Source organism: Euleptes europaea, chromosome 18, assembly GCF_029931775.1.
Source record: "Euleptes europaea isolate rEulEur1 chromosome 18, rEulEur1.hap1, whole genome shotgun sequence".
Taxonomy (NCBI): Eukaryota; Metazoa; Chordata; class Lepidosauria; order Squamata; family Sphaerodactylidae; genus Euleptes; species Euleptes europaea.
Genome location: NC_079329.1, coordinates 11,763,892 through 11,774,190, shown reverse-complemented (window position 1 = coordinate 11,774,190; position 10,299 = coordinate 11,763,892). Strand labels below are relative to the sequence as shown.

Genomic DNA, 10,299 nt, shown 5'->3' with positions numbered 1-10,299 from the left:
CTGCCTCTTGCCATAACTGACCGGACTACTTTCAGGAATCCGGGCCTCCCTAGCCATAACACGTGATATTTCAGCATCCTTTAGGTTGACTGTGGCGGTCTCAGAACCTAGTAGTCCTGGATTTACTGCTTTTAACCTACTGGCTCACACCTTCTTCAGGTACTCACCCATTCCTTCTCTCTCTTCACTCCCCTATCAGCTGCAGGGCCAGTCCCCGCTTCTTTCCAGGATTTGGGGTTTCGGCTTGTTCTGACTCTTTGGGAAGAATCACCAGCCACTATGTCGCCCGAAGAAATGACCTACTTGGCGGTGCTTCTCGTCTCCATCCCCATTGGTTTTCTCTTCAAGAAAGGGGGTGAGCACTTGACCTGCAATGGGGGTGTCTACTTGGGGAGGAGGAAAACCTTGCTGCGCCACAGGAGGGAATTCTTGCAGAGCCAGGGTTGCCTGGTCCTGACCAGGAGAGGGACTTGCAGGGAACTGAGACCATGGTTAAGTCTCAGTTCCATTACAAAGATGGAAGAAGGTACAAGAATCCTAAGGGACGGAGGAGGATTCTGGTTGGCTGGAGGGTGGGGTGTAAAGAAGGTCACATTGGGAGCTGTGCTTAGTCCGCCAGATGTTCAGATCCATGGCATAATTCCTATCAAGACTGTTGTATTGATCGGTTGACAATGGTTGGAACTTGATAGCTTGAAGACCTGCATATCTTCCCCCACTCTAAGAGCTGGTGCATGTTTTTCTGCTGTGGGATAAGCCGTACTTCTCCCTGTGCTCAGTCACTCCTCTACAGCCCCACACCTTGTTTGGTGGATCTCTTTGTTTCCCTCATTGGTTTGGACAGACTTAGGTTCCCACATGTTTAACTAGAAGAAGAGGAGTTGGTTTTTATGTGCCGACTTTCTCTACCACTTAAGGGAGACTCAAATTGGCTTACAATCACCTTCCCTTCCCCACAACAGGTGGGGCTGAGAGAGCTCTAAGAAAGCTGTGACTAGCCCAAGGTCACCCAGCTGGCTTCAGGTGAACGAGTGGGGAAACAAATCCAGTTCAACAGATTAGCCTCCGCCACTCCTGTGGAGGAGTGGGGAATCAAATCCGGTTCTCCAGATCAGACCCCATCGCTCTTAACCACTACACCACACTGGCTAGTTAAACATTTATCAATGCCTTTTTTAAATAAAAAAACAACAATCCTTTTTTGTATTTTAATGATGCGTTGCTGGGGTGGGGGTGGTTGTGACTTTCATAAGGGCTGTCTGTTGCTCCCACTGTTCAGTTTGGAAGCTTGCGTCTCTGTCCCAGAAGGGGTGAGCTTGAATCCGTAATGGTCAGTGATGCACATCTGTCTTCCTCCAGAGACAGGAGGGGCTTGTTGTTTTGTGTACGTGTTTGTGTGCACTCATGCACATGCTTGGATGCGCCCAGCTGCATCAGTTTTTGTTCATTTCCTTCCCCGCAGGACTGAGGACCAAGAAGTTTGGAGGGGCAGCTGCAGGACTGGTGCTGGTTCTGGCCACCTGCCATGTCCACACCCTCCACTCACTAATCACCATCGTTGGGACGTGGTTTATCATCATCATCTCTCCCAGGTAAGAGAGCATGTTGTACTCCAGGCAGTGGATGACAGCGGGGGGTTATGGGCGTTCTGGTTTCGGTAGGCTGGGAAGCCTTGGAAGTTGAAGTGGAGATTGGGTGGGGGTGGGGGGAACCAGAACTTGGAGGGCTTTAAGAGGGGAGTGGACATATTCATGGAGGAGAGGGCTATTCATGGCTATTAGTTAGAATGGATACTAGTCATGCTGCATACCTATTCTCTCTAGTATCAGAGGAGTATGCTTATTATATTGGGTGTGGTGGAACACAGGCAGGATGGTGCTGCTGCAGTCGTCTTGTTTGTGGGCTTCCTAGAGGCACCTGATTGGCCACTGTGTGAACAGATTGCTGGCTTTGGTCTGATCCAGCATGGCTTTTCTTATGTTCTTAACATCTTGGCCTTCTGGACAGAAGAAGGAGGGTTAGTTTTTATATGCCAACTTTCTCCACCACTTAAGGGAGACTCAAACCCGCTTACAATCACCTTCCCTTCCCCTCCCCACAACAGACACCCTGTGAGGGAGGTGGGGCTGAGAGAGCTCTAAGAGAGCTGTGACTAGCCCAAGGTCACCCAGCTGGCTTCATGTGCAGGAGTGGGGAAACCAACCTGGTTCACCAGATTAGCCTCTGCCGCTCATGTGGAGGAGAGGGGAATCAAACCCAGTTCTCCACTGCCCCAAACCACCGCTCTTAGCCACTGCACCACACTAGCTCTCCACAGGGAACATAGTTTGTGCTACCACAAGGGATTATGAAAAGCACCAAGTGTTCTGAAATCCTTGGGCCCAGAAAACAAAAATTGGATTCAGGGAATTGGGACTCCTTGGTCTAATTGTGAGATCTCCTGAGGTCAAACAAAAGAGAAATAGGGCATGGTCTTCAGAGAATGGAGCAGGTTCCCGTGAGCTGGCACACAGGGGCAAGAGTCTGGACTAATCTGAAAACTGGAATTGGGCTATCTTGCAAATGGAGATAATTGTTAGTGAGAAGGGGACACTTTTTTTGCATGAGGGTGGAGAATGGAAAACCTTAATAATTACTATTTATGGCTCCTTATGGAGAGCCAGTGCGGTGTAGTAGTTCTGGTGGTTTGGTGTAATGGACTCTGATCTGGAGAACCGGGTTGGATTCCCCACTCCTCCACATGAACGACGGAGGCTAATCTGGCGGACTGGATTTGTTTCCCCCATTCCTACACATGAAGCCAGCTGGGTGACCCTGGGCTAGTCACAGCTCTCTTCAAGCTCTCTCAGCCCCACCTACCTCACAGGGTGACTGTTGTGGGGAAGAGAAGGTGACTGTAAGCTGGTTTGAGTCTTCTTTAAGTGGTAGAGAAAGTTGGCATATAAAAACCAACTCTTCTTCTTCTTCTCTCTTTCCACACTAGGTCTTGCCACTACTTGACGCTTGGATGGACCTTTTCTTACCTGCTGTTTTTCCGCACCGTTGCGTACTTCGGTTTCCCAGACCCAACACCATTCACCAATGCCGTACAACTCTTGCTCACTCTCAAGGTAGCTGGTCGTACTGTGGAAGGGGCGGGGGGGAGGGCCTCTCTAGGAAGTTCGTTTTCCATGGTAATCTCTGTATCTCCCAGATGGTGAGCTTGGCCAACGAAGTGCAAGAATTCACCCAGGCAAAGAAGCAGGAGGTGGCATCGTTTACCAAGTCTTCTGTGATTGGCGTGATCCCCAAAATGCCAGGACTGGTGGAGATACTGTGCTACAGTTATTGCTATGTGGGACTCATGACAGGTACTTGAGTTACCTAGCAGGGTATGGTGGAATGTGTGTAGGTGTTTATTTTTGCGATTTATAACCTGCCCTCCCAGGCCAAAGTCAGGCTTAGAGCGGGTATCATCATATAAAATGCCTTAATATAATCAATAATAAAAATCACCAAAAATCTAAATTTGAAACAATAACGTCCCGATTAAACTTAAAAACTACAGATCTATAGTTGATGCCCAAGTATCTCTCATATTGCCGGAGAGAGGTGGCAGGTTACCCCTCAATTAACATAAAATAGTATAGAAGAAGAAGAGTTGGTTTTTATATGCTTTCTCTACCACTTAAGGGAGACAAACCAGCTTACAATCTCCTTCCCTTCCCCTCCCCACAACAGACACCCTGTGAGGTAGGTGGGGCTGAGAGAGTGTAACTTGCCCAAGGTCCTCTAGCTGGCTTCGTCTGTAGGAGTGGGGAAACCAATCCAGTTCACTAGATTAGCCTCCGCCGCTCATGTGGAGGAGTGGGGAATCAAACCTGTTTCTCCAGATCAGACTCTACCGCTCCAAACCACTGCTCTTAACCACTACACCACGCTGGCTAAAAGGGGGGGAATAGGGAGGCGAGCAAGATGACATTTGCGGCTGTCCTCGACCATAGGCCTGGTGGAAGAGCTCTGTCTTGCAGGCCCTGCGGAACTCTTTAAGGGCCCACAGGGCCCTGATGTCACCAGACAGAGCATTCCACCAGGCCGACGCCAGGGCTAAAAAGGCCCTTGACTCTCGTCGAGGACAGCCGCACATTCTTGGGGCCAGGGACCACCAGTAAATTATTATCAGACGATCGGTACGATCTTCGGGGGGTATACCAGGAGTGGCGGTGTTCAAACATCCATAGTGTACTTTGCCTTTGACAGCCGTGTTGGCTTGTTCGGCTGTTTGAATCGTGGTTGTGACCTCTTTGGTCAATTGAATGTTCATGTCCTGGAACCTCTTCCAGTGGTACAAACAAACTTGTGGCAGGAGAAAACATCCCTGGCGTTGTGGTTTTCTGTTTTGGCTTCTTTTGGAAGATGGCAGATCAAAAGAAGAGAGGAATTAGGATTTCATGTGTGCCCTCTGCTGTGATTTTCACTGTCTGCTTTTGCTTGGGTTGTATTTTCTCTGCGTGTGTGTAAGAGTACATGTCTGTTTCTTTACCACCTGTCGTTATTCCTGGTTTGTTGCCTGTGTATTCTCCAGTTTGTGTAGTTGCTTTTAATCGTTGTATCCTGAAAACAGCAAAACCCGTGCATTTTCAGTTATTTCTGCCACAGACTTTTGGAACATACGATCATGGAGTTTAATCAATCCTTTATTTAAAAATATGGAAAGGTCCAATGAGGCATCTGGCAGTACGAGGGCGCAGGTGACGTGGCTACTATCAGATACAAATGATTCTATTACTCTGTCTGTGGCACAATTTATAGGGGCAATAATTAAATACCAAACCAATAACTCTAAGAAAGGCATTTCTGTTCTTTTATTTTCTGCTCAAGGCTGTAGCTGTATAAGCAGTACTAGATAGACAGGGCGAAAACTCATGGTTGCAAACGCATGGTCGCTTTAACCTCCTTTATTCCCTGTTTCAGCCAGGATTCAGCCAGGATCGAACACAGTTCGGTGAAAACGCATGCTATCCTGGCTGAATCCTGGCTGAAACGGAATAAAGGAGGCTAAAGCAACCATGTGCTTTTGCCCTATAGACAGGCAGATAGATCTTGAGAGGTTTTTCTTGGGTTGCCAGATTGTTTCCAAAAGACCTAGGACTGGGCTACAGGGCATTTGGAACCATCCCTCTGCCCCCAAATAACATGGACTGCATAGGTTTTCTCCCCCTCCAGTTGTGATTCTGCTCACTAGACTGAATCTGTGTTTATTGTTCTACCCAGGCCCGTTTTATCGCTACCGGACTCACTACGACTGGCTGAACCAGCCGGACTCCTCAGCTATCCCCAGCTGGCAACCGCTGCTTTCCAGATCTAAAATGATCCCCATCTTTGGGGCCTCTTTCCTGGTAGCCTCTCATTTCTTTCCCCTCGACTACGTCCGAAGCGACGCCTTCTACGAACGAGGGCTCCCTTTCCGCCTCTTCTACATGATGCCCATCTTTTTCGTCTTCCGCATGCGCTTCTACGTGGCCTGGCTGTGTGCCGAATGCGCCTGTGTCGCCGCTGCCTTTGGGGCTTATCCGGCTACCGCCAAATCCCGATCGGGCGGGGGACCCACTGTGGAATATGAGCCTCTCAGCAGGTGAGTCGCAGAGATGTTCCGTTTCTGGAGTGAGGCCCTGTAGCCAGCATGAAGCTGTTTAGCTTTAGAAAACCATTGTGGAAACAGAATATGCAGCCTTTCCGCTCTACTGATACCAGACCATAATCCCTTGCTGTATCACAGGATTGTGGGTAATGAAATGCAAGCACCTAGGTGTGGCCAAAGTCTGTCCTTCAGATGTGCAAAATCAATTAATTGATCCTATACTTGTTCACATGAAGCTGGTCCATCAAAGTCGGTATTGTCTACTCAAACAATCCTGTCTGTGAAATCCTTGCGCAACTCCCCTGGTTGCGTATCTTCTCCCTTTTCTTCCTTATTCAAAAAGGATTCGTGGAGTTGCTTTCCTTACTCCTGCTTTATCATGAACACATGAAGCTGCCTTATACTGAATCAGACCCTTGGTCCAACAAAGTCAGTATTGTCTACTCAGACCAGCAGCGGCTCTCCAGGGTCTCAGGCAGAGGTCTTAAACATCACCTACTTGCCTGGTCCTTTTAACTGGAGATGCCGGGGATTGAACCTGGGACCTTTTACATGCCAAGCAGATGCTCTACCACTGAGCCACAGCTCCTCCCAATCTTCCTGTTAGCCTATATCATATTTTTATCCCACCCTTCCTCTAAGGAGCTCTTGGTGGTGGCATACATGCGTCTCCCGTCCCCCAGATGACCTTCACAACAACCATGCAAAGTAGGCTAGGCTGAGAGAAGGCGACTGGCCCAAGGTTACCCAGTGAGCTTTCATGGCCGAGTGAGGATTTTAACTTGGGCCTCCCCGATCCTAGCCTGACACTCTTGTCTGCTGTCAAAAATGTATGTTGCAAAAAAATGTGTTTGCCCGGCAGGATCTCCTACCAGGCACCAGCTGTCTGGCGAAGCCTTACATTGCTGCATGTTCTTTTCAAAAGAGGAGTATGCGTCCCTTGCGTTTTACAGATCTGGCTAAAGTTGCGATGTGGGCGGTGACCCTTGGCCACCTCTTTTAGGACAGCGGTGAAAAGTGCAACAGTCAGAGTTAGAATCATAGAGTTGGAAGAGACCACCAGGGTCATCTAGTCCAGGGGGTTGCAGGAAATTCACAACTACCCCACACACCCCCAGTGACCCCTACTCCATGCCCAGAAGATGGCCAAGATGCCCTCCCTCTCATCTGCCTAAAGTCATAGAACCAGCATTGCTGACAGATGGGCCTTTAGCCTCTGCTTAAAAACCTCCAGGGAAGGAGCAGTTACCACCTCCCGAGGAAGCCTGTTGTGACACACCCACTGATTTAACTTGCATAACAACATTCGGAGAGCCGAACACAAATGGCACAGGACTGAACCCCATAGCAAGCCACACACCACACACTCCAGGCGAAGGCAGGGAGCAAATGTAATCCAGTCCATTCTCCGTGAGCTCACAGTGGCTTAGGAGAGAGTAAAGAAGCAGTCCATAATGCAGTACCAACTAGAGAAAGCAATACCTGCGCTGTTTCTTGAGAGAGTCATCGATCTCGCTAGCTATAAAATCAATTGAACAGCTAGGTAAATAGAAACCCTTCTGAGCTCTTCCTGTATACTTCAGGTCTGGCAGTTCTTGGTGGAGCTGGAGGATTTTATAGGCCAAGTGCAACATCTGGAAAACCATGGGGTAGTGACTGTAGCTGCTGCAACGGAAGGCATTTTCAATTTTTGATGGTTCACCTTGGTCAAAGAGGTCGGCGGGCATATGTTTGAAGTAGTTAAAGTTTCTGAACGGTCATCAAGGGCAGTTATGTGTGTGTATCATTGCGGTAGTCAATCAAGAAGGATATACAAACATGAAGATTTCCCCCCCTCCCTTTTTTTACAAGTAGATCACCTGATGGGGAGGCGTCGAGCATGACTTATGATTATGAGACGATTAAGAACATTGACCCACACGGTACAGACTTCTGTGTCAAGGTGAAGGATGGCATGCGCTATTGGAACATGACTGTACAGTGGTGGCTGGCACAGTACATCTACAAGAGTGCGCCTGTCCGTTCCTATGTCATGAGGTAAGAACAAGAATTTTATGGGGAGGGGATGAACTAAACTGGGAAGGTAAAAGCAACGAGGAAATTTAAGAAAGGGAGAAGAAAGTCTCTTAAGGGCAGGTTGGGGGTGAGCTTTGAGCGCAGGTGAATTGTAAAGTTCTACAGCAGGTTGCTTCCTTATCAATTCAAGAGTAGGAAGAACCTTCTTATTGGAGCGATCAGAATGGATTGTGGGATAGAGACTGATTTGAAAGCTGGCGAACAGATAATTCTTGGAGCAATAAAGGCTGGCAGGAGTGTAGCTGAGAATTATGCAAAGAAGTGGAAAACCACCGTTCTTAACCACTACACCACGCTGGCTTTCCAGAAGAAGGATTACGGTCCTGATCAGTAAAGGCAACAGGGAAAGAGTCGGGGATTGATAACGGAAAAGTGCAAGGGACCTAGTGAAGGTTTCTGGGGGGTCCGTGGGTTGGCAGGATGGGAGGATTCTAGGGCTGATATCTCTTTTCCTACCCAGGAGCGCCTGGACAATGCTGATCTCCGCATACTGGCACGGGATTCACCCCGGTTACTATCTCAGCTTCCTGACCATCCCACTCTGCCTGGCGGCAGAAGGGGCGATGGAGAGCGGCTTCCTGAAGCACCTCACCCCTGCGGGGCGTCTCTACGGCGACTGGGTGCAGTGGTTCCTGAAGATGCGGGCCTATGACTACATGTGCATGGGCTTCGTGCTGCTCACCTTCGAGGACACAGTCCGCTACTGGAGCGCCATCTATTACTCCATCCATGTAGGGGCGGTGGCCTTCTTCCTGCTGGGGAAGCTGCTGGGAAGCCGGAGGGACCAGGGCAGCTCTCCGAGGAGCAAAGATGGAGCTGCGCAGAACCCCCAGCGGCAGGAGTGATGGGGCTGAGGCAAGGGGCAGCCGCTAGAGGTCGGCATAAGGCCCACAAGATGAGGCACTCCCTGGGATCCAGAAGGACGAGGAAGTGACACGAAGATAATCTTTTGTTGCCGGTTTGCCCCGCAGTTGAACACCAGCGTTGGAGGTCCAAGAACGGGAACCAGCCCTCCCGGCTGCCAACTCCTGCTTTCCGCCTGCTCCCCCACTAGAATCCCGACCACCACCCCCTATAGCCCCCTATAGCCACCTGCAATAACTCATTAGGCATCCGTCTTTCCTAGGGTTGCCAGGGCCTCCCTTTCCTCCAGCAGGAGGGTTTTGGGGCACAGCCAAGGGATCGTGTGGCTGCTCCGGCACGCATGTCACTTCCAGTTCACACCCGGAAGTGATGCATCGCGAGGGGCCTTTTACCACTCAAACTCCCAGTTAGAGTGGTATAAGGCCCATCACGATGTGGCACTTCCGGTTGTAAAACCGGAAGTGATGTGCCTAGGCGCCCTCAGCTGGTCGGCGGGCGGGGGGGATGGATTGGTGGGGGTTTGCCCGTCACCACCAGGCACCTGGCAACCCTAGTATTTCCCCAGGAAAATTCTCCCTTCTACCCTTTTGGCCTGTTAGATTTTTCTTTCCGGCCTCTGTGCACCCAGGAGTCCTGGCTCCTAATAGCTGTCTACTCTAAAACGTCGGGTTTTCTTTCCTCTCTCAGACCTCAAGCCATTTTACACAGGAGCAAGACAGGACAGTGCGGGAATGAGCTGGGCTCTACTTCTTGCCTGCTTTCTAACAGCTCCTGGCTGTCATTTTTTTTAATGTACATACTTTTTAAATATATATATATACACACACACACACTTATGTACAGGTACTACAGCTGTGCTGTGATGGCCTGTATTTGGAGAGAGAGTAGTCATGAGTGAACAATAAAGTTGAGTATCCTAATGGGTTAAATGGGGGGGGGGGACATCCCAGCTCGAGCAGTGCTAGCGGACCAGTATAATGAGCTGTACAAAAGCCCATGAGCCTTTGCGTGTCCTGAGTCAATGACCCCCCCGCCCCCAACCACCAAGCGGGAGTGAGGTTCTGGGAGCCGAGAGGCAATTCTGGCCCTGGCACCTAACCCAGCAAAAGGGTAGCAGGCTTGCCTTTCGTTAACGTGGCGAAAAAAAGAAACCACTGTAGTACTGAAATGGGAGTTTTGTGAACTTCCAAAGACTTGGAAATTTTGCAAATGGAGTTTCGCGAACTTCCAGTGCAGCAAATATAAAGGCTCAGCCACGGTGGTTTGGGTTTTAGACCGCGGGATTCCGTTTTAAAGAAGCGCGGTTGCTGGTTTGGGGGGAGGGAGGCTTGAAACGTTGAAGGTTTGTGGACGTTGAAAGGGGGGTTTTATGTTACAGAAACCAAGCTTCGTCGTTGTCACTGTGATTTTGCCTCCCTCTTGGGCGGGAGGCTTGAGGAGGCTAAAACAAATATCGCAGGCTTTATGGTAACTGTACTTTGTGGCCAAGGCTACTGTAGCTTGGTTGGAAACTTGAATGAGAAATAAACGTTTTTGGCAAAACTGGTTTTTTTTTTTTAGTTCAGTTCCCTGTATGCCTTCTAGAGGGCACTAAAGGCTAAATCTCTGGCCTTGACAGTAATCCCAGAACCCTTCACTGGAAAGCACAACCCAACCCTTTCATCTACTCCAGGGGTGTCAAACATAAGGCTCGCGGGACAGCTCCGGCTCCTTGAGAGCTCTTATCCAGCCCGCAAGGT

At 49.5% G+C, this 10,299-nt stretch overlaps 1 protein-coding gene across 1 annotated transcript; it reads left to right on the top strand.

Moving 5' to 3' along the window:
• The first annotated feature begins 267 nt into the window (after window positions 1–267).
• MBOAT7 (membrane bound O-acyltransferase domain containing 7) lies at window positions 268–8,554 on the top strand. The gene is made up of 7 exons (XM_056863428.1): window positions 268–355; window positions 1,463–1,592; window positions 2,984–3,110; window positions 3,194–3,350; window positions 5,254–5,614; window positions 7,475–7,657; window positions 8,157–8,554. Exons 1-7 carry the CDS (start codon window positions 280–282, stop codon window positions 8,539–8,541), a joined length of 1,419 nt encoding a protein of 472 aa, XP_056719406.1. The 5' UTR covers window positions 268–279; the 3' UTR covers window positions 8,542–8,554.
• Window positions 8,555–10,299: the final 1,745 nt, after the last annotated feature.